This window comes from Camarhynchus parvulus, chromosome 24 (assembly GCF_901933205.1).
Source record: "Camarhynchus parvulus chromosome 24, STF_HiC, whole genome shotgun sequence".
NCBI classification, from domain to species: domain Eukaryota; kingdom Metazoa; phylum Chordata; class Aves; order Passeriformes; family Thraupidae; genus Camarhynchus; species Camarhynchus parvulus.
The window spans coordinates 4,164,503-4,187,759 of NC_044594.1; the positions used below are offsets into that span (position 1 = coordinate 4,164,503).

At 50.6% G+C, this 23,257-nt stretch overlaps 1 protein-coding gene across 4 annotated transcripts; it reads right to left on the minus strand.

Moving 5' to 3' along the window:
* Position 1: 1 nt before the first annotated feature.
* On the minus strand, positions 2-22,988 carry ST14 (suppression of tumorigenicity 14). 4 transcript variants are annotated; one of them, XM_030965069.1, is made up of 20 exons: positions 22,969-22,988; positions 22,308-22,472; positions 11,927-12,086; positions 11,577-11,704; positions 10,952-11,022; positions 10,377-10,537; positions 9,906-9,941; positions 9,389-9,626; positions 9,136-9,275; positions 8,644-8,741; positions 8,053-8,162; positions 5,948-6,078; positions 5,586-5,690; positions 4,448-4,555; positions 3,968-4,081; positions 3,656-3,784; positions 3,099-3,285; positions 2,181-2,455; positions 1,741-1,877; positions 2-1,208 (listed from the first exon to the last, which is right to left on the minus strand). In XM_030965069.1, exons 2-20 carry the CDS (start codon positions 22,311-22,313, stop codon positions 1,047-1,049), a joined length of 2,496 nt encoding a protein of 831 aa, XP_030820929.1. In that variant the 5' UTR covers positions 22,314-22,472; positions 22,969-22,988; the 3' UTR covers positions 2-1,046. The 4 variants fall into 4 exon arrangements, with proteins under 4 accessions (XP_030820929.1, XP_030820928.1, XP_030820927.1 ...); XM_030965068.1 differs by lacking the exon at positions 22,969-22,988 and adding an exon at positions 22,656-22,895; XM_030965067.1 differs by lacking the exons at positions 22,308-22,472; positions 22,969-22,988 and adding an exon at positions 20,136-20,250 and having other exon boundaries at positions 3,656-3,781.
* Positions 22,989-23,257: the final 269 nt, after the last annotated feature.

A 23,257-nucleotide genomic window follows, 5' to 3' on the forward strand; every position in this document is an offset into this window, starting at 1 on the left:
TTTATTGCAGCATCTCAGTTCTGAGAGTTTTACAAAACAATGTATTTACAGGTAAGGAAGGGACTAACTCAGCTGGAGCGTGCTTTGCTGGGGCAGGAACAGACTACAGAGGAAAAAGGAAGAAAATCAGCACATTCACAAGTCACATTCTTCTTTACAAAAGTAAGATAGGTGTAAGGCTGGTGTGCACAGCTGACTGGTGTTGTCCTTGTAGGGAACACTCCAAGAAGAAGTCAGTGCAGCCCTTGCGCTCTTCACAGTGATTCCAGGCACCTGGGGCTCAGCTCAGTATGATGTTAAGGCACAATGCAGTGATGCCAATGGCTCTGGGTCTCCACACGTGCAGCAGCTCTGCCTGTGGCTTCTCTCATAGCGAGTGATAGTGTTTGAGCCCTGCCCATGGCTTTCTCTGGGGTGAGTGATGGCTTTGAGCTCTGCCTGTGGCTTCCCTCAGGGTGAGCGGTGGTGTTTCAGCCCAACATCTCTTTCAGGCCCCAAATCCTGGACTTGGCCATGCCAGAAGCAGAGCTGGACAGAGGACAGAAGGAGGAGATCATGGTGTGGGACAAGGGAGGGATTCCAAAGGGAATCTCCCCAAAACTATGGTAAGACCTCCATTATGGCTGAACACCAGAGAAAGGATATGGACGGCTGTTTGAAAACAAATGCACGACTTAGAATACATGCTGAAACCTTGTTTTAGAACTTGTCCAATAAAGTTTGCCTCTAAACACAAACTGTTTGTCTTTTTTTTTTAATTAGATTTTTTTTAAAGTTTATTACTATATGTAATCTTGAATGATGGTTCATTCAAATTGTTCATAGGAGCTGCACTAGCTTACACCCCCAAGGGAAACTTCTCCAAACATGGATTTCTCAGACTAAGGGCTAAACCAAACCATCAGCCCTGGTTGCACATGGAGTCCCAGGCGCTCACAGCGAGGTAGAGGGAGGGTTGAAGTTCACAGTAGAGGCTGTGCATGGCTGGCACTGCCAAGTGTCTTCAGCCAGCGTTGTCCAAGAGGTGTCCAGGCAGGCATCCATCCCTAGAGGCCTGTGTGCTCCTGGATCCAGTCTCGCAGGCTCGTGAGCCGGCTGTACACCCCAGGTTTGTTCCTCTGGGCACAGCCATCGCCCCAGCTCACCACACCGGCCAGGAACATCCGATTACTGGGCTCCACACTGACCAGGGGCCCCCCAGAGTCTCCCTGCACAGAACCACATAGGAGCATAAGCACCAACCCCATAGATCACTCTCATGCACAGTATTAAAGTCAATTACAAAAACTGAGCAAGAAATAATCAGTAAATCCCCATCTAAAAGCCAGCTGTTATTACAATTTTTTGGCCATTCCCTGAAACAAATATTTAAGCATGGCAATAAGAGCCACAGTGCCAGAACAAAGAGCTATAAAATACCAGTCAAGCAGCCTGGCTTGCTATCTAAGACTCTGAATAAAAGCCAGAAGTTGGAGTATGGCTGTATATCGTATCTGGTGAGATGGAGTCTAAATCCTGTGGTTTTGGGCTGTAGTTTTTGAGTTGTAAGTCATGCATCAACATAACTTGCTGCTGGTGCCCATTGTAATCTGTTCATTTTCTGAATCCAGGAGAGTTCCCACAGATTTGTTTTATGTTAAAAATGTAAATATATGTGGAAGCACATGAGCAGGGCTGAGCAAAGGACTGTCTCCCTGCCTAATAACCAATAACCAGCACTAAATCCAGGTGCTGCCTTACCTGGCAGGCATCCACACCACCAGTCAGGATCCCCACGCACATCATGCGTGGTGTCAGCTGGTCTGTCAGGAGCTGGTTACACACAGTCTGGTTGATGAGCCGGATCTCTGCCTTCTGCAGGATGGAGGCTCCCGTGCCTGCCAAGATGGAAGAGCATCATAAGTAAAAATACACATTTTTAAACAGCTCCCCGTTTTTCCCTCAAGAAACACAGAAATCATAGACTTGTAGAATCTCAGAATGGTTTGAATTTGAAGAGAACTAAAGCCTGTCTTGTTCCATCCTGTGCCACAGGTAGGGACACTTTCCACTACACCAGGGTGGTCCAAGCCCTGTCCAGTATGGCCTGGAATGCTTCCAGGGATGTGGCAGCCACAGCTTCTCCTGGCAACCTGCTTAAAATACATCAGTGCAGCACCAAATCACATGCCAGTGCTCACCTCCTTCTGTAGTTGCTCCCCATCCAGTCACCCACAGGTCCTTGCCCACGGGGAAGTTGTGGGTGGCATCGGGCAAGCAAATGGGCTGGACGACAGCCGTGAAGGTGACAGGGCTCTGCAGCTCCAGCACAGCAATGTCATAGTCGTAGGTGTAGTCATTGAAGAAGGGGTGGGAGATGATGCGCTTGATTTTGCGGGTTTGCACATTGGGGCCGCTCCGGTCACCTTGGTCCGTCAGCCCCAGGTAGGCTGTCCATAGGCTGGGGTCTGAATACCTGCATGGGGGCCATGAAACACAGGGTGAGACCTCATCTTGGAGACAGCACTGCTCACTACCTAAACAGTTTCCCTGAGGAATGCCTCTCAGAGTCAGTGTTGAAATATTGTGGTTTTGGTCGCCACAATATAAGAATATTAAACTACTAGAGAGTTTCCAAAGAAGGGCAACGAAGATCGTGAAGGGCCTTGAGGGGAAGCCGTATAAGAAGCAGCTGAGAGCACTTGGTCTGTTCAGCCTGGAGGAGACTGAGGGGAGATGTCATTGCAGTTACAACTTCCTGTGTGAGGGAGAGAAGAGGGGTAGACTCTGATATCTGTTCTGTGGTGCCCAGTGACAGGACCAGAGGGAACAGCCTGAAATTGTGTCAGGGGAGGTTTAAGTTGGGTATCAGGAAAAGGCTCTTTTCTCCAGAGAGTGGTCAGCTACTGGAACAGACTCCCCAGGGCAGTGGCCACAGCATCAAGCCTGACTGAGCTCAAGAAGCATTTGGATGATACTCTTGGGCACATGGTCTGACTCTTGGGAATGGTGCTGTGCAGGGAGGAGCTGGACTCAGTGATCCTTGAGGGTTTCTTCCAACTCAGCTTATTCTGTGATTCTGTGAAATACCTGGAAGCACAGGGATATGAGGCTGGTACCTGATGCCTTGCAGTGGCAGGAAGCAGTGTGCTGCTGACACCAGCCAGCTTGCTGACACCAGCGAGGCCCCACAGATGTGGCCCTGGCCCTTGACATGCAGGCTGACCTGCCACGGCCACTCTCCCACGTCCGAGTTCTGCCCACCAACGATCCGCGACTTCCTGACATAGGAGCGGAGACCACAGTCTAGGGCAGAGAAGGAGTGCTTGGTTTCTCCTGTTCCCATCCCACGCCTCCCCTCTATTCCTCCAGGACATCTGACAGCACAAATACCCTGTTTACACATGTCAGGAAGGGCTGATGTTCTCTGCACAGATGCTAAATTAGCTACAACATTTACTGGCCAACTCTGTAAAGGGGAGATAAGCCCCTGTATTACGCATCTAAGCCTTCCTGAATAACAGACACCCCACAGGCCGCTAAAGAACGTGGCTTGGATATTTCCAGATCAAGCTCCTGCACAGAAACACACAGGGGCTCTCTCTGCCACACTGGGGTGTTTCTCTGAGAGATCCAGCCCAGAGTCCCACGTCTCCCCCATTCCTGAGGCACTCACTGCAGTTGTCCTCATCAGAATGGTCCTCACAGTCCTGCTCCCCGTCACACTCCGGGTTCTGTTTGCTGATGCAGTGTCCACTGCGGCACTTGTACGTGTACTCCTTGCAGGGGACCGTGGTCTGGCCTGCTGCAGGCAGGATGGAGGCACAGGGGTTAGCCCCAGTTCTGTGGAGGTCACATCAAGTCCACCTCTTCTGCCCAACCCCAGAGCATTTACACCCCAAGCAAACACACACGTGAGGGTGCCCAGCCCCAAGGAATTCCATCAGAGGCTGCGTTTGCTGGTAGTCACCCTCCAGCCGACCCTCACCTGTGCTGCAGCTGCCCTCATCGCTCCCGTCCCCACAGTCCTCCTTGCCATCACATTTCTGTGTGCTGGGGACACACTTCCCGTTGTCACACTTGAAGCTGTCAGCTGAACAGCCTGGGGACAGAGAGCAGCTGGGCATGAATCCTGCAGTACCTCAGGACATGGCTGTGCCCAGCTCCCCTTCCCGAGACAAGTAAAGCCTCTGCAGCTCTAAAATACTGTGTCTCCAGTCTCTTCTCCAAACTGCACACCACCACTCAGTTATTCAGCCCTTTCTATTCCTACACCTCTGCTCATCCTTCTTTCCTCTGAGCTCTCATTCACCTGTATCAGGTAAGCACTCATCATGCCTGGGCTTTTTTGCCTGCTCATTTCCAGCACAGCACTTCCCTCCACCCCATGAGCCTCCATCACCCTAGTCACCCCCTGTGTGCCTGCTTGAGCCCTCAGCCCTTTGTGCCTGCAGGGTGAGTCACTCACTGCACTGTAGCTCATCGCTGTTGTCGCCACAGTCGTTCACGTTGTCACAGACCCAGAACCTGGGCTTGCACCAGCCATTCTGGCACTTGAACTGCTGCTCAGTACAGGCTGGAAGAGCAGAGTAAGAATCACAGGATCATTTAGGTTGGAAAAGACCTCCAAGACCATCAAGTCCTACCTGAGACCAATCACCACCTTGTCAACCAGACCAGAGCACTGAGTGGCATGTCCAGTCATTCCCTGGACACTCCAGGGATGGGGACCCCCCTGGGAAGGCTGTTATAGTGCTAGAAATTAGGTGAGAGGCCTGCAAAGGCATCTGTGGAGTCACCAGCAACCCACCCACCATGACAGCTCTCCCAGTGGGTGTGCAAGCACTTGAGAACCCCAGAAACCAGCTCGGGACTGTGCACGTGTACATAAATACACTACACACTCAGTACATCACAGTATTTCCACTTCTCTGGAGAACAAAGCCATTTGGAGCTGTTGTGTCTGAGATAGTGGAGGCTGAAGCTGACATCACAACAGCAGGACAACCAGAGGCAATACTGAAGGAAAGCAATTGCTGCAAGCAGTGGGAAAGCACCTGAGAAACCAGGATCATGGGCCAGCAGCACATCCTTCCCCAGAAAACTGCCCCTCCCAAACCAGGGCACCCCATCCTGTCCTCTCTAATAAACTGCAGACCCTGGACAATAACATTAACTATAGAACAGCTCTGCTAATCCAAGAGGAAAACCTGTTACACAAAGAAGCAACTCCTGTGTGTCCCATGGGTTTTCCAGATGAGCTCTGCAAAGCCTGCCCAGTTGGGCAATGAAATGTGTCCCTCCATACCACTCAGCTCAGCCAAACCCACAACCAGCAGGATTACACAGAAAAACACATTCCCAGCTGGAAGGAACTGGAAAGAGAGGGCGATGCCACTGGGAGAGGGCTGGATTAGCAGGAGCCCACAGCTCTTAGGCTGAGAAGGGATCCCAAATTGTGCACCGAGTCTCACTCCAGTCTGGAGGAGGGCGGCAGTACTGGTTCCAGCCAGCACTGAGTCACATTACCCAGAACAAGCCTAACCACCTCAGGGCACCATGGCCTTTCCATGCTGTGCCAAAGAGAAATCAAAGGCTGGACTTACTGCAGGACCTCTCATCACTGCCGTCCACGCAGTCCAGCCACCCATCGCAGCGCATGCTCCTGTCGATGCAGCGGCCAGTATTGCAAGTGAACTTGCCAGGGCAGGCTGAGAGGGAGAAAGGGACAAAAACACACAAGAGCCCTCCTGGTGTCTCCTCTACATGCCTTCTGCAGAGTTTCCTATGCCTGCTTACAGCAGAACACAACAGGAAGACCAGGAGGTTTTCAGGAAAGCAAGGCATGCTGCTATGCCCCTGGAAAAGGCTGCTTCCCAGTTTACAGGGCAGCGTAAACACAGAGGAGGGACAGCTCCGCATCTCAGGGAAATCACTTTCCCCTCCCCAGCCCAGGGTTTTAACTCACGGTCACTGGAGTCGTAGGACAGGAACTCCGCAGAGAAGCCTGTGTCTGTGTAGGATTGGTCCGAGTGGAACCGGAGCTCGATTTTGTTGGTGGTACTGGCCACCACAAACTGGGAGCGCTCCCCACAGTACCTGCAGGGAGAGAGCAAAGAGGAGTCAAAGGGCTGGAGGTCAGCACCAAGAAAACCTTCTATCCCTGATCTCCCTCCACACTCGGGAAGCTGAGAGGGCAGGAGAGCAGGGAGCAGGTCTGATCCCACCACAGACTGCTGGGCCCCAGGGTCCGAATTCTGCTGCTGCTGGCAGAAGGTTTGGGCCAGTTGTAAACACGAACTTGTGACTTTAGGAATGACTGGGAACAAGTTCTTCCACATCCTTGCCTGCCCCATGATGTGTCTGATCTCAGATACACTGGACTCATGCAGGATCCCACCTCCCCATGGGCAGTATATGGTAGAGACAATTCATGCTATATATGTGTATAAATATTGTGAAACTCCAAGGTTATGTCTTTTGACCACTCTGGCTGGGAGCAGAGTCTTATTTCTATTCAACTAGTTCCCGGACAGCATTAAGATAATATCAGGCCTGTTAACGTATGAATGGGACCATCCTGGGCCATGACTGTCGACTTCCCTGGCAGCTGCACCTGGGTAGGTTGCATCTAAACTTTGTGACAGCTGGAATGTCTCAGCTACTCACAAGATCTGAGATGATTGTATCTGAACTGGTATCACTCTACTACACATGAATACAGACTCTGCCTGGCCTTGCCTTTGTCTGTTCCTGCACATGTATGGATCCAGCTCTACATGTGAAGAGACACAAAGAAACGTGTGCGGTCATCCCTGCCCCAGGCAGAATAAACTGTATATAAGCTAGTTGCTTGAAGCACTCAGGGCTAACTCCTGGGGAAACGCTGTTACTTTGTCAGTCGAACCCTGGTTCACCCAGCGCCGCTGTCTTGGCTGTGGTGGTTTTTTGAAATTCTATTTTTGTTATTGATCTAATAAATCTTTGTTAAATTTTTTCTATAAATTTGGCTACCGATTTGATCATTTATAACAGGCAGATAGGATCACGTACGTGAACAGCACTGCAGAGGCAGGTGCTGAGTTTGAAACCCTCTCTCTGAGGCAGGGTCAGCTCCCTTGTCCAAAACATTGTGAAACAAGATTAACCACCTGCCTCTGAGATCCTAAGTTTTCTCTCTGGCCCAGCTTATATCAGGCTGGGGAATGCATCTAGAAATGCATCACAGGATATGAGTGCCCTAAGAATGGAGAGCTGCTCGTTCAAGCAAACCCACCCCAGATGTTCCTGCCTTCCCACACATGAGCTATGTGCTGTGATGCTCCACAGCATCTGAGGGGTGGTTCAGCGGCAGCACACCACAGAACCAAGTGTGGGACTCCTCACTCATCATGGGGCAGTCCTGGGCTGAGGCGGCTGTGGGGTTTTCAGGGTCTCCCCTGAAAATGACTGCCATGGGCGTCCCAAACAGAGAAGTCCAGTTAAGCACAACCTGTCCAGGCCCCTCAGGCAGGCTCCAGGGCCGCAGGCAATCTTAGCAAGCTCAGCTCTTAAGTGAGATCAGCTCCTTAGTGATTTTCACCTCATTAGTGATTTTCAGCTCTTTTCCTTGCCAAGTGCCTTTGGCAGATGCAGGGAAAGAGAGGAGAAGCTCTGTGTGAGGTTCCACAGAGATGTCTTTATTGGTATCTTCTGCGAAGGGTCTCAGAGACAGCTCTTCTGCCGAATTGGGCAAAAGTAGGGGTTTATATAGGGTACAGGAGTTTTAGGAAACAGTTCAATAGTAAGGGTCGAGGCAAAAGTGACCTACAGTCTTACAGAGAGATAACAAGGGTCTGAAGGAGGAAGAGGGACTTCTTTTGGTCCAGTCATCATGACTAGGCATTTCCTATCTTAGGCTGCTGACCACCAGGGAGGCCTTGCAGGTCCTGTGCCTGCTACACTGGGCACCCTCCTGCCTCCTCCCAGCCCTCAGAGCACCAACACACTTGTTCCCACAGCAGACTAAGGAAAGTACAAGCTAGTGTGTAACTAAATGAAGCCAGTCCATGGGTTCAGCCACCCAACACCCACCTTGTGCCATTGATCTGCACATAGTCTTTGGTGCAGGAGCTGACTGGGATCCCAGGCTCCAGCACAAAGAACATGTTGAAACGCACCTTCACATTCTTTATAGAGGGAACCTGCAAAAGGAAGCACATCAGTGGGATGTTCCTTTCTGGAGCAAGAAAAAAGGAATAGCTTCACAGGAAGAGGGTTGTGCTTGGGGGAGGACAGAAGATAACTAAAAAGGGGAAGTCAGTTTTCCAGCAGGAAAAGAAACAGCTTCATAAAAGTCACTGAGTCACCCTGGCTCCAGAATCCCCAGTGGAACAGGCATATCAAAGGGTGGAAGCCAGACCTGTGGTCAACAGCCAGTAACTGGCATGTCCCAAAGCCTACACTCTCATCCTTGTGTTAAGTTACAGGATTTTTCATGGTCTTCTGTGGGGTTCAGGCCTCTTGCAACCTCTTCTGCCTTCGCGTCCAGTTCCTAAAGGCTCCCTCAATCATGCCAGACTTGGAGCCTCTGGGCCCCAGCTGCTGTGAGCTCCCTTGCACCATGTCCTGTATGACCAGGGTCATTTGACAGACTTGTTAAGGGAAAGAGAGGGCCCATCTCACCTCAATGTTCCAGACACAGTCCATGTCTGGGGGGTAGTGTGCTGGGTAATAGGGAGTTGTGAAGGTGCCACTGTCTCCCTTCAGAGTCTCACCACAGGCTAAAAACAAGCAGGAAGGTAATAAGAAATTAGAGATTTAGATGTGGTTTTTCCAAGCCTCAGCTGGCTGTCATTGGAGGCAGTGGCAACAGTCTACAACATGGTTAAATCACCCTCTGGAGAGAGCAGCTTTGCTCCAGGGCTTGAGAGAACCCAGGAGATCAATTAGGTGCTTCCATCAATCTGCATGTCTAATCCAACATCATTCTCATTTTTGCCTCCTTGGGGAACATCCTTACTGCAGTCAAGAGCACTGTAGGCAAGGCAAGCATCTGCTTCCAGGTGCTCCAGCCCTGGAAACATCCCTGACAAATTGACCCTAGCCACAGCCACCTCCCTGTTCAGCTGCCCACGGCAGGGAGACATGGGGAAACAGGCCAAGGCCTCTGCTCACCTTTCATCTTTGGGAGCTGGAAGAACTCAGCCTTAAAGCCAGGGAATCGTCCCTCCTTGTTGGTAACCAATGTGACTAGCATGACGTTCTGGGAGGAGAGGAAGGTCAGGTTGTAGGATGGGGCATAATTCCCACAAAGCCTAGGAAGCAAAAGACAGAATTCGTAAGGCACTACTGCACAGGGAGCCTCAAGCAGCACAGCTCAGCTCTGAGCAGGATCACCCCGGACTTGGTGCCATACAGGAACACCCACCTAACCAAGGCGTGGGGCTCCACGGGGCTCAGAGAGTCGTACACCTTGATGTAGTCACTGTCATCTCTGCATGGCTCCAGCTCCAAGGTCTTGAAGGTGAGACTGATGCTGGAACTGGCATCTGCCCTCAATGCCCAGTAGCAGAGGGCATTGTTGGGGTATGGGCTGTTGGGGAAGCCCGGCGTGGTGAAACTGGTGACCTCCCCTTCCTTGGCGTGAAGGGAGAACATGCAGCTGTCTGCCCAGAGAGTAGAGAACAGTTAACAAGGCAAAGAAGCCTTGCTCTGCCTTTCCCTGAGAGGCACAGAATAATTCCTGCAGGCTATCCCAGGGCAGATGGCTCCTCCTGGATAACAGCAAGGCCTATGTCACAGTCTGTCCAACCCCAAACCAGCTCTAAGAATCACACTGGGGTCTGCCTTGCATGCAGAGAACCTCTCTCCAGACCCTTCCCCATCCTGCAAGAGAAACACCACCACTAAAGAGACCAGTGAGATGGAAGAAGAACTGTACTTACTGTCCCGGGCAGAGTGAGCTATGCTGGGGTCCACAGCTGCAGGAAAAAACAGAGCTGACATCACCCTTTGGGCTATCGGAAATCCTTGGGCACAAAGCCGAGGTTGTTCCTCAGACTGTCATTGATCTGGCCTCACTTGTGGAACCTCTCCCTGCAAACTGGCAGGAGAGCTCTTTCCTGGCCTCTGGGAGCTGAGGGAGCAAACTTTCCCTCTGCAGAGGGAGAACTCATCCTTGTCCCTCTCCCCTGGGCTCAGAGGAGAACACAGAGCATTTCAGCAAAGGGGAACAGGTCCATGCAGCCCCCTTTAGGCTGCACATCCCGTTAAGCTGTGCTGTGACATCCAGGCACTTACACCACCCTCAGGGCTGGCTTTCTCATGAGAGGGCTGTGACGAGCACCTTCTCCTTCCAGAGAAATATCCCACCTGATCCCATGCAGAGGCCCAGGGACAGCAGGACCAATACTCACGGAAAGCAATGACTGACTCCACCTTCAGCATGGGGTTTCTCAGGCGGGGGTTCCACCTCTGCACCAGGCTCTGCTTGTCAGCCATCGCCTTGTCCAGGCTCTCTTCCCGGTATTTGGGCACAAGGAATTCTGACCAGTAGTAGGCAATGACACTGCCTTCACTGTGGAAAGGGTAATTGTGGGATGAGGGCAAGGACAGACATGGGAGGACTCAAATACCACTAGAAGAAGGGGCCAGACTACTTGATTAGCCAGTTTTGGAGCCTGGCCACAGGGAAGGGAGAGTTTCATGACAAGTTAAGCAAACAGCAAAGGTCTCTGCCAGCCTGAGCAGTCTCTCTTAATGCTGCCAGGCACCACTCACTGCAGTTCACTGCAACACACCTTGATTTTTCCCAAGACATCTGGCAGAAAACAAAATGCATTTTCAGGTCACTTTTTACTGTTCACCCTTTCCTGTATCATTCAGGGTGATTACTGGGGTACTTCTATCCCAGCATCCTGGGAAGGAGGGTAAATGGCTGATGTGATATCCTGACATCCTAGATGGGGCTCAGGCAGCGCCTAACACTCACCTGAAGGCAGTAATTACTGTCTCTTTGTGATAAGGACCAATATCAGCATGATTCTTGTAGATCTCCTCCACCTGAAAGAGTTAAAAAGAGGTGTTCAGCATGTCTAGAAGCAAGGAAAAGGGAAAGGCTGAAGATAGACAGAGCTTCAAGCCTGCAAAAGAAAACCAGGGCACATACCTGGCATCCCTGTGTGTAGGAATCTGCAGAGCCAAAGAAAGAAAGAAAGCAGGAGAGTTGAGAGCCCCAGAAGAGCACAGAGCTGCCCATCACAGCCTGTTCTGACTCAGCTCACCCACTCTTCCCTGGGGGAAGTGAATCCCCAAGTCTGAGGGAAGAGGCACAGCTTCAGCCTCTTTTAGACACCCTTTTACCTTAGTTCCTGGCCCTGACTCATCCAGTGATTCTGGGACGTGCCCTGGCAGTTCCTATGGCACTGGGAGATGCCATGGCACTGGGCTGGAGCTGGGATGTCAAGATCCAGCTCCAAAGAAGGTCCCTGCTCCCAGCCAGTGTGACACAGTGAGCAGGGAAAGCTCCAAGGAATCTTACATGGCATATCCCCATGGCCTTGGGGCAAGAGGAAAATTCCTTGCTTGTAGAAGGAGGGAGGCAAGAAATCTCTTACCGTGCTCTTCACCTTCTTGGCCAGCATACTGAACTCTGGAGAGCTGGAGTTCTCATAGGCATCCAGGAATTCCCAGTTCAGAACCCGCAAGTGGCCATTGAAAACCTTCTGGACAGGTGTGTTCCTATCTGGAAGAGAACAGCTCAGGGTCAGAAAGGGCAGTCAGAGCTGGGACTGGTGTCACAGCAGATCCCCAGTGACAGCAATTGGGGCAGGGAGGTGGAAACGGTGTCTCCAGAGCTTGAGAGGGCACATGTGAGCAACACCAGGTAACAAAGCTTTTCCATGAGGAGGGACACGTTCCCAGGGTGTTACCCTACATGTCACCACCCACCAGATGTCACACTCACATTTGAAGTGCCAAAACAGGAGGCCAGTGGTGAGGGAGACAAGCAGAAAAACAATGATCAGGACAGTGATGACCACCTGCCGCCTTGGGCCGCGCTTCTCCATCTTCTTGGAGTTCATAGCAGGGAGGAACTCCACCCCCTCATCCAGGTTGTTCATGTCCTGGGAAAGGAGAGAAGGCAGAACAGTGAGAAAGCCGTTCTCAAAGCCTGGCTTGGGGAGGTCCAGCCACAGAGCAGCCTGAAGCAGGTTTGGGGACAAGGAATGCGGCAGTACTGAGGGCAAACCTCAGTACTGGCAGCTCCACGCCATGGCAGGACAAACCCTGAAGGTTTCTTTTTTGCTTTTCTGCAGACACCTAATTCCTTTCTGGGCCTAATATAAGGTCATGACTTCAAGCACACTCAGGGGCAAGTCCACACACCCTCCTGTGACCACGGCAGGTCACAAGCCCACAGGTTCCAAGATCTGCCTCAGCAGATGAAACTGCAGAGAAAAATTCACCCCCACAAAGTGCTCGCTGTGTGCAGGTGTGTCACCCAGAGCTCATGGGGCACAGCATGCTATAAATAGCATTTCCCTAATAGAAGAAATCAAGCTGCTTCCTGCCTTTACAGCTTTTTTACAGCTCTCTATCATGCCTCCTGAGCCAGCAGCACTCCTGTGTTTCTGCTTGGAATCTCTCATCCAGCACAGATACTTGTTAAAAGAAATAAACCAAAAAATTAAAAGAACACACAAAACATCCCCACAATCCATGAGCAGCCATGCTCCTGGTACAAGACATGGAAGAGAGGAACGAGGAATGACACAGCTCTTGCTGTCATCATAATGGGCTGAGTGAGGAAGTGGAAGATGTGTTGAAGCATCGAGCTCTGTATCAGCTGTAAAACCTGAGCTCTATATCAGCTTTAAAACCAATGGTATACCAAGGTTTCAGTTTCTCACACCTTCTGTTCTGTTCCTCCATCCTTGCCCTGCTTGTGTATCTGTACCTCTCACCTGGGGGGGAGGGGGGGAAGGTTTGGACAGCTGCAGACCCAGATGTTTTCCGAGGATCCCACACAGCATCCTTGGTACTGTTGGACATCGCAGGGGCCCAGATCCACATCTACCCTGGCACCTCCTCTCCTGCCAGCACTGGCAGTGGTGTGGCCAGAGCTCACCACATCTGCTTCTGATCTGTGCCTCCATTGGGAAGGAAGGGCTCTGCACGTGCTGCAATGGCCCAAAACAGGAGGATCCTTCACCTTTCTGCTCACCACCTTCCCATTTTGTCCTCAGCAGGCATTCAGCAGCTTCCTGGGCTCCGGAACCTCAGCATGGACACCACGGCACAAAGTGCCGACTCACACAAATTTGCAGCATTTCCACGTGTCCCATGCTCCAGAAGGGTAATGCTGTCTCCACAAACACAGGGTCAGACTCTGACTGTCCTCTCTCAGCCCAGGGCTCACACAAACCTACTCCAACAGCTTGGGTTAATTTGAAGCAAATGTCACAAGCCCCTAAATTAAGGAAAAATACGTACAAGGGTGATATAGCTTGATAGAACACAAGGGAATGGCTTTGAAATTAAAAGATAGCAGGGTTTGACAGGATACTGGAAAGAAATTCATCCCTCTGAGGGTGGTGAGGCCTTGGCATAGGTTGCTCAGAGAACCTGTGGCCGCCTCATCCCTGGCAATGTCCAAGGCCAGATTGGACAGGGCTTGGAGCAGCCTGGTCTAGTGGAAGGCGTCCCTGCCCATGGCAGGGGGTTGGGACTGGATGGGCTTTAAGGTCCCTTCCAATCCAAACCACTCTGGGATCCTATGAAAAACAACTAGCAAAGGGGATCCTGCTAACATAGGGATCTCTGAACCTGCTGTACAGACATAAGGAAAAAGCCATCTTCACTGCATTTCCTCAATGAACTTCCAGGAGGTACTTCATCTTATCTTTCCTCAGCCTTGCCTGGTAGGAAAGCCCAGCTCCCACTTGAACCATTCCTCCACTTCTTTTGCCCTTTTCTTCACCCAATGCCTGTGCTCTCCTCCCACCCTCCACACCCCACTGCAGCCTCTCCTCCTTGCGGTATTTGCCCAGGGCCCTTCAGAACAGAAAGGGAAGTGGCAGGCACCTTACTCTGAATTTTTGTCAAAGACTCTGTAAATTTAATCCTCTGCAAACACCAGAAGACCACCAAGACCAGAGCAACTCGCTAGTTTTCATATCACCTGCTCTCAGAATCCTCCCAGTTTATCATTTGGTGGTTCAGGGAAGGAGCCTTCGTTAATTTTTGAGTTTTACTGCCTAAGGCTAGCCAGAAAGAACTGTTTCCATCCCCAAAATCCACCCACCTCCAAAATAAAGAGACCTAGCAGGGCTGCAGAGGACAATCCCATGGGGAATGCTCTGAATCCTGTTTGGCTTCTGATCATACAGGAAAAGCTTGAAGATATAACCTAAGGAAACTTTGAAACAGATGGCACACAAAATAAAGCTTAAATACATAGAGACATCCTAAATCAAGAAATTCTTCAATCAAAGTCAAGACTACCTGGAATTTGACACACTGTCTTCCAAACTAGCTCCTACCAGTTTTCCAATCATGAAATAAATCCCCCACAAAACCTGGTAAAGAGAAGAAACTGGCCACAAAACTTGCAAACACATCCTCTCTCCCTCCACAGGGCTGCTCACAATGCAGAGCCTTCTCAGGACTTCCAAGATATTGCTGCTGTTGGCAGGAAGCAAAGTATTTAACTCTTTATTAACATCTGCAGGAGTCTATGGCAAGAAGACATTTTCAGGCACTTAAATGATCTATCAGTTTCCCCAGACTTCCCGGAGCCAGCGAGGAAGAACTGCAAAGAAAACCAATTTTCCACAAGAAAACTCTTCAGCTGCGGGGACCTTCAGCCCTCATACAGCTCCTGCTGTATGACACTGCACAACAATGTGGCTGATGCATTTTAACATCCCCTTTAAGCTAAAGGTTGTGTCCTTGTAGAGAGAAAACTCTCCCAGGGAGAAAATCATTGCTGTGATTAAATCAGAAGGCAAACAGAGCCCCCCTCTGCCTCCAACACACACAGGCAAACGCACTGCTCCCGGGAGCAAGGAAATTAGACAGGAAAACTCACCATGCGCTCTTTCTTTAGGCAATTTCTCTGCTTTCCTTGGAAAAAAAATAGTATGAAAAAGCTAAACCTGTGAGTTTACAGTGTGCCTTCGTCAGTTTTTTCTTGCTCCAAAGCTGAGGCAGCAGCAACACAGGAGAAGTGACAGGAGTGCAGCGACTTCTGGGAAAGTTACTTTTGGTTTTCCTCCAGTACAAGGTGCACAAGCAGCCACTGACACTGTTACTTGCCAGAAGTTATCCTGTGACTACAAGCATATAAGAGGCATGATCCAAAGAGGTTTCCCTCCCTACTCACCCTCTGTGTTGTATTCCAGCTCTCATCCTCTCCCATTCCCACACCTTATGAATGCCATTATGTTCCTCAGCCAACACAGACACTTGTGTGAAGAGCCCTCACCCATCACAGCCTGGGTGAGGAACAGCCATTCCTGCAAACTCTTCCCAATACCCAGTGAAGAATCTGAAGCTTCTCCCAAGCACTGGAATGATCAATAAGGGCATGCAGAAGGTCTCAGATGAGGCCCCGTGTCCTGAACTCTAAGAGGCTGAAACCTCCCTGCCCACACTCTGCACAAAAACCACCGGTTTGACCTGAGGACGAGACTAGCCTGTGTCCCACAAGCGCAGCTCAGCCTCTGCCCCTCTCACTCCCTGTGCTCCACATCCCCTTTGCGCCCAACACTTGGGAGGAAAAATACCCTGTCACCATTCTCTAAGCTAGACAGAAACCAGACGAAGTCACATGCAAGACAGGCTCAAAGATTACGGTTATATCAAGAAAAAGACAACTGCAATGTTAATCTCCTTTAGTTGATGGCTGCTGCACACTTCCCTTGCGTGCTCTGAACAGTGGCAGCTGTAAACTAAAGAGGAGCTGAACACGTACTGGTCTCACCTTGCCCATGGTTCCTCCAGAAACCGTCTCTAGCCCGAAGTGACTCAAGGTCTGGCTGTCTCACCCTTCTCAAGGAAACTGCTCCAATAAACATTATTAACAGAAAACCTCCCTTGATATTCTCTCTGCCTTAGTCACTGCAGCAGTTACTTCCTTCTGCTCCTCCTCACTCAGTCCTTGCCAGTATGGCCAGGCTCCCCACACAGGGAGTGTGACCCGCACTGGTCACAGCATCAGCTGGGGCAGCAAAACCAATCCAGGGAAAAGTTCAGACAGGCACTGCCCCAGCTCCCTCATGCCTCAGTTTCCCCTGGAGTACCAACTCCATGAAGAAACTTCAAAAAGAAGTGCACATAGATGGATTTATAGAGCGCTTGGAGGGCTCCTGCTCCTCTGCACAGAGTTTGAGCTCAGTCCTGGGGAGAGCAGACCTCCCACTCCTCCTTCTCTAAGCCACACAATGTATTTTTAGACAGTGACTGTGCTCTGTCCAACTGGACAAACCAGATGCAGAAGTGACTAATTCTGTCAGCCGGAAATTCAGCTGGCACAAGGGGGTGGTGGGAACCAGCTCTGCACTGGAGATCTTTTGGGAAAGCAGAGAGATTCTCCTGCAGCAGGGGATCATGGAAAGGCTGGGATATGCCATGGAATACAGCTCTCCAGCATGATGTGTGCAAAGCAGGGGTCCCACTGGAATCAGCATCCCCCATAGAGGCTGGTTTCTGCCTTTTTGGCACCCCCATATGGTGATGTGTCCCAGGCACCAAACCCCGTACTGTTCCCCTCTCCTCCAAAACAGCTGTTCAACCTCTCCCTCAGTTTCTGCATCTGTTTACAGGATTTTGACCCACAGAAGGACTGGCTCCTGGCCATTAGTTTCACCTGTCCTTTATGAACACCAGATAATTTGTTCATCCAGCACCAGACATGAGATTTACCTACTTCCTTTGACTTTCCCAACTCCAGACTCTGCAGGTCTGCCAGAGGACTGCTCAGGGCCAAAGCTGCCCAGATCATGCAAGGTAAGAGCAGGTGTGCAACCAAATAAAATCTCACAGCAAAAAAAGGTCACTGTCTGACACCAATGTACACAACCAAGAAAAGGAACCCATAAAATGCCAGGCTGGAGGAGGCATAGGGAGGTCAGAGATGAAGCAGAGTCATTGGACAGCATGGTTAGACTCTTGAGGGTAATTACAACTTGCAGATCCTAGCCTGTGTATCCAAGAGGCAATTCCCACCTCCCCTTTTTTAGCCACACCTGCCTTGAGTGGTGTTCAATAAAAACTAAAACAAACACCACATGAGAAACGAGAGGAATGAAACCTGTCAACTGGGCCACAGTCTCAGGACATAGCCAGCATGCCAGTTCAGAGCTCAGGAGACCAACACGGTGGGCTTGTGTGGCAAAAAGAGCCAGAAAAGTTGTATTTTCAAAAGCTGAGAATTCCTGGATCATGTTGAAAGCCCACACCAGTTTTGTGGTGCTGGTATGAGGGAAAACAGCCTGTTACCCATTGGAAAAAGTAAAACAAATGTAAACAGCATGTGCAACTCACTTCACCCAAGTAGCTCAAGTACAGCTACACCATCCTTAAATCAACTCCCGCACCAACTCTTGCTGCAAACCCAAATAACTCCTCTGGAAAAAGATCTGATAAGAATCATCTTCTCACTTCTCACTCTTGATAAGAAATATATGGAAACAGCACACATGGGAAGTGAAGTTTACATAAGGCATATTCATGCTGTGCTGCCCCACCACAGGCAGCAAAGCACTGAAGAAACTTTGCCAGTGCATTATTTTTTGTCTTCAGTTCTGTATTAAGGGCAATGAAGCTATAAAATGATGACATCAAAACTAGAAAGGGAATATGGGGCAAGAGCTCAAGGACAGAGTCCTCCAGACTGTGCACCTTCCAGGCGCAGAGGGCAGGTGCAACAGTGAAAGATACAGGTCACACACACCTATTTCACATACCAAGTTTGAGCTTAACCCTCTACAGCAGATTGTCTTGTGACCACCCTGAGTCATATGAGAAAACAAATTCCTTTAGGTTTATTATAGAAGATACTTATGTTAATGTTTGCAGAGATAGCATAGGCTTGGCTTGCTGTCCCATCCAGGCTGATGGGTGCAGCTCTGTTCTGCATCACAGCAGTTCAGAAAAAGCTACCATGCTTCTGTTTTTCTGTGGTACTAGAGAATTTTACACTTAAATCTTAGCAACTCTTGGGGAGAAGCTGGGAATAAAGGTACTCTACAGCCCTGATCTGTGTACCTATGGGCCATGAAATTCCTCCTTGCAACACACTGATGTCCCAAGAACAGCAGAGAAACATGCCACAGATGCAAACAGCTCATTTAAATCACTTGTATGTCTTTCCTGGTACAGACAGAACTGTCTAGAAACAGAACTGCCTCCAGCAGCTTAACCAAAGCAGCTGAGCCCCAGACCTCAACCTCCACAATCCTTGTGACACTTTACTCATTCCTGAAGTTCTGAGGTGGATCAGGATCATGGGCCTCCGATGTTTGAAGCCAACAGCAAGGAAAACATGAGCACTTCCAACCAGGAAATTCTCTGTCTGCCAAACCCATCCCTGGTGGCTGCTCCCTCCCCTATCCCAGCCCATGGCCCGGATATTGCAGGGCATATTATTTCCCAGTCTGTCCCCAGTGGCCTTTGGATGGAAATGATACATTCTACCCTGGGCAAGGGGAGAACCTTTGTCCCGATACCTTCCCCACAGCCAGCCCCTCAAAACACTCTCGCTGCTCCCTCAAGGGTTTTACAGAGTGATCTTTCGTTTGCTGAGCACAGGTCTGGCCTCAGCCTTTTTCTCATTGTGTCTTCCTTATCCCTGTTTGCTTTTGGCACAAACAGCAGCCAAACTGGCCCAAGCAGCAGCTCACCTGCCAGCCACTACCCCAAGGAAACACTCTGCACCTTTCCAAGGAAGAGCAGCAGCTTCTCCTCAGCCCAAGAACTACAGCAGTTCCTTTACCAGCACAGGAGGAGACACAAGATGTTGCAAAACCACTAATTTCCTCCACTCTCATGTTTATAAGGGGCCAAGTCCAACAACAGTCCATGGGTGACAAAATCCTTGGGTTGTTTCCTGCCAGGAGGGCAAGTACTGTCTTCAGGGAAGCTGCTCTGGATCAGATCAGTCCCTCTTAAACTGACACAGGGGGAAAACTGATCCAGCACCAGGGAAGGGACCTGCTTGAGCCCTCAGTCCTGCATAAAGACAAATCAGAGCACAAAGCTACCTTCTGCCAGGAGAACAAGCCAGGCAGGGAAGATCGTGTCCCACAGGTGCCACCCCAGCCTGGCCAGGGACAAGGAGCTTGAGCTGAACTGCTTCAGCGAGAGCATCTCCTTCCCACTCCCAGTCATGGCACACACCGGACAGTGGGACGGGAGGCAAGGAAAAGTTTCTTGCTGCAGGCCGGCTTTTTGATCAGTGCCAGAACCAGCAGGTCCTATGTTGCTGTGAGATAATAACTACTAAAGCCAGGCCTCAGAGACAGACACCACACAGCCTGCAGGTAGGGTGGGAAATGCTGCTGTCCTGCTTTAACCCAAAACCCTGGGTTTGGAACAGCTCTGTGGCACAGAACAGGCTCTGGAGGTGCAACCCAAACTCAGCCATCCCTGCCCGACCCTCAGCCAGGAAGATCTACACAAGAAGCTCACTCAGGTCTCAGAACACACTGATTATGCAGCGGTTAATTAATGAAGCCCCACAGCCCTCCCTTTACGACACTTGAACAGGTTTAGTTGGATCTGTTGCTAAACAATCCAGAGCCAGGCTCTGCACATAGCTTGCTAGCATGGAGTGTACCTTTATTCACAACCCCACTGCCCTTAGCTTAAGCTGAAACCAAAACCCCTGGAGCAACGGCAGCACCAACACCGAGGAGATCCAAAGCTGGCACTGACAGGTGATCTCCACTTTCCCAAAGCTGTTTTTTTTCTGCTCTGCTGAGCCCAGCAACGTCCCCCAAACAAGTTCTCCTGACCTTACCCAAGCGTGAGCTGGAATCCCTCCTTCCTGAGGGATCCAGAGCAGCCCTGAACCCACCAGGCTCGAAGGAACCAGACGAGCAGAGGACGAGGCATCTCGGCCAAAGGCTGGCAGGTGTTCTGGGAGCTCCCCCGCCCAAGTGTGCCCTCACCTGCAGCTGGGTGCTGTACCGCACGCCGGCACCGTTGGCCGGGGGGCCTCGCTCCATGGCCAGGGCAGTACCGCGCGGCTCAGGCCGCCATGGCGCGGTGGCTCCGGCCTGGGCACCGTGCCCGGCTCCTCCTCCCTGCGCTCCCGGCAGGTGCGGGCAGCCGGAAACACCCCGCAGCTGCTGTGCCGCTCCCGCCTCTCCTCTCTACAGAAATACAGGAAAACACCGTGCCCAAAAGCCCCGCATCAGCTCTGCAACATCCAAGAGATCCTTCAGTCACAAGCTTTGCTTTAGCAAATGAAACCAGAAAAATCTTGCCTTCTAAGAGAAGCTGCCCTGCAATCGGTAGGAGGGCAGGCTGGCATGCAGAGATGCACAGTTCCTAAAGAAAAGCTTTGTGTATCCAGTGTCTCATCCTTCCTCAGGTGACAACATAATCATGCTATGAAACTCTGCTGCAAAGAGGGCACTCAGCACGAACAGACAGTTTACCCCAGGGACAAGCCTCATGCTCCCAAAAACATTTGGTATACTCAGAAGCAAAATATTACCTTTCCTCAGCCTGAAATCTGCCCTCAGCAAGACTACATCACTGTAGGAATGAGCTTTCTCTTGGCTAACAGAGACCAGATGCAACGTGAACAACACAGCAGTGCTGCAGAAACTGTATGTTCACCCACAAGTGGCACTCAGGGGATGCTCACATAGCAACAGCCCCTGGGGCCTGTGTGGTTTAATATTAAACAGAGAGGGAAAGGAGGAACTGGGGTTCTGAGAACACTCTAATGCAGGTTTAAAAGAATTTGTAACACTGAAAGCTGCATTCAGTCTTACTTCATTTACCCTTTCTTGAAAAGATGATTCATACACACACATTCCAATATTTAGGTTTCTCACATTCAAGAGCAAGTCAGGATTAAAACAGCTAGATCAAACTCACTCTTTCACATAAAAGTTCTTCCTTTCTCCGTCTTACATGTGCCAATCCGTATGAATATGCAATACGCCCATTCAAAGCTGAACTGGCCACCCCACTGCTGAGCCACACCTTTTTACACCAATTGCATCCTGCCCTGAAACTGAATTTTTTAAAGACTTGAACACTTAAAACTGCCCAGAACTCTTGTTCTGGTACAACAAGAGTTGCTGATCACATGCAGAAAATACCTTGCTGAGTCTCCTTTGTTTCCCCTGCTCTACATGGTCTCCTTCGGAGCAGAAGTTTTGCAGGCTGTTTGCAGGTCTTTTTTTTTGGGAAAAAACAGAGACGGAGTGAGGTCTCTGAGCCTTCTATGGTGTAGAAACACATAAACCACCGCCTTCCCTGCCCCCTCAGCAGCTGCCAGAATTCCATCCACCGTAGAACACGGCACAGGAGGCAGCATCCCCGAATTTAAGGTACTCCTTTTGAAAAGGTGCCGTGTTAGTCAGGCTGCTGATGTCAGGAGCTCTCAGCGCTCCCGCTGATGCCCAGCCCTGGCCAGCGCTGTTTTTACAGCCACTCCCTTACCTGCATGGCTGCAGCCTGTCTTAACACCCCCGTGAAACAGCATATTTTGGGTACAAAGCAGCTCACCTGCCACCTGCTCCCAGCTGAACTACTGCTCCTACATTCTAGACATTCTTCCTGTTTGGCGCATGCACTGATCTCCTCCAGGCTGATGGCAGGCAAACACCCATGCATCAGGGATGTAGATGATGAGGGCAAAATGTGAAGATCCACAATCCCTGGTTCGACACAGAGCTGTGAATGCTCACTGTTTCCTGCCATTCAAGCCACTGACATTTTACAAACTAATTCACGAGCCCTCTTTGAACAAGGGGACACAGTCACCGTGGGGAAAGCCAGCAAGCAATATATGTGCAAAATGTAAATATTATATAGCTGGGAGGTGGCTAGTTCGAGGCCTCAATACGAGGATTCCGTCCGGTTTTTCTGTTGCTGGAGCACAGGGATTTTCTTCGTGGCTGTGCTGCAGCCATTACCGAGTCACCGTGGTGGGAGCAGGCCCCCTCCCGAGCAGTGTACAGCCCCAAAACATACAATAACAATTCCCAACCTGTCTGCCACGTGCTTTTTTTGGTGAGAGACTTCCATGTCTGACTGAAAGATTCTGAGCCCAGCCGAGGCACGGTGACAACACAATAAAGCATTAAGTTCAAGCCACTCACCTGCATGCAATGGCAGCAGCAACCCGCAGAGCTTCTGTTTGCTCCCGCTGGAACCAGTTTATCCAATAAAAGCTGTCACCTCTTCCTCCTCGCGTTGTCTCAGTGTAGCCACAACAGCATCTTGAGAGCAGAGCCGAGGTTTGGGAGGAAGGCGAGCCCTGAAATCTGAGAACCAAGTCCGACTTGGTCAGAATCCGTGCGAGTTGCAAGAGGTAAATCGCCCTGAGCTCGAACCCCAAACAAGGATCAGCTGCAGGAGCAGCAAACACTGTCGGGGCAGGCAGGATCCTTCTGCATCAGCTCCCAGCCCTGGGAATACCATGCACGTGAAAGGGAAGAACTGCTTACAGAAGGAATGAAGGCCGGCTGCCTGCGGGGGAGGAGTCTTCTGGTGAAGGCAGTTGCCCAGTATTCTAGCAAAGGAGCACCATCCATCCACACCAGCGACGGGCCAGATTCAGTCAGGGACAAAAGGCTTTTCCTTCCCGTAGTATGGCTCAAGGATTCTACTCTCAGCGGACTCCCAAATTCAAATTTCAGCGACAGTGCCCTCCCACCCAGATTCCTGCCAGGCAACCCTGAAACCACCCCATCTCACAGCTCAATCCGGTCCGGCAACTTCTAAAGCATTACAAAAGACTGGGAGAGAGATAAAACTCACAGGGTGTCCTGTTACTTTGCATTCCAAAGAGTAAATAAAAGGCTGATTCACTGGGAGGAGAGGAAAACGTCATCCAGCAGCGCTGTGCTTTCCAGCTGAACAGGCAGCCCCCAGAGCAATGGCTGGGTACCGCTGGGGATGGGTACAGTCACCTTGGGCTGATCCAGCCTCTCTATCTGCAACGCAAGGAAATAATTACTGATTGTGGAGAATGGGAGCTGGAAAAGTGTAGTGAGTTGCCCTCACTTGGCTACATGCTGCTCTGGGGCAGAACAGGGAAGTGGCACTC

Bases quoted from the DNA above. Each gene is read 5' to 3' on its own strand.
- ST14 (XM_030965066.1), bottom strand. From the start codon at position 20,192: ATGGAGCGAGGCCCCCCGGCCAACGGTGCCGGCGTGCGGTACAGCACC. The intron at 10,538-10,951 runs GTGAGTGTTAGG...CCCTTTCCACAG, and splicing joins ACAGTAATTACTGCCTTCAG to TGAAGGCAGTGTCATTGCCT. The intron at 9,627-9,905 runs GTAAGTACAGTT...CTCTCTGGGCAG, and splicing joins AGCTCACTCTGCCCGGGACA to ACAGCTGCATGTTCTCCCTT.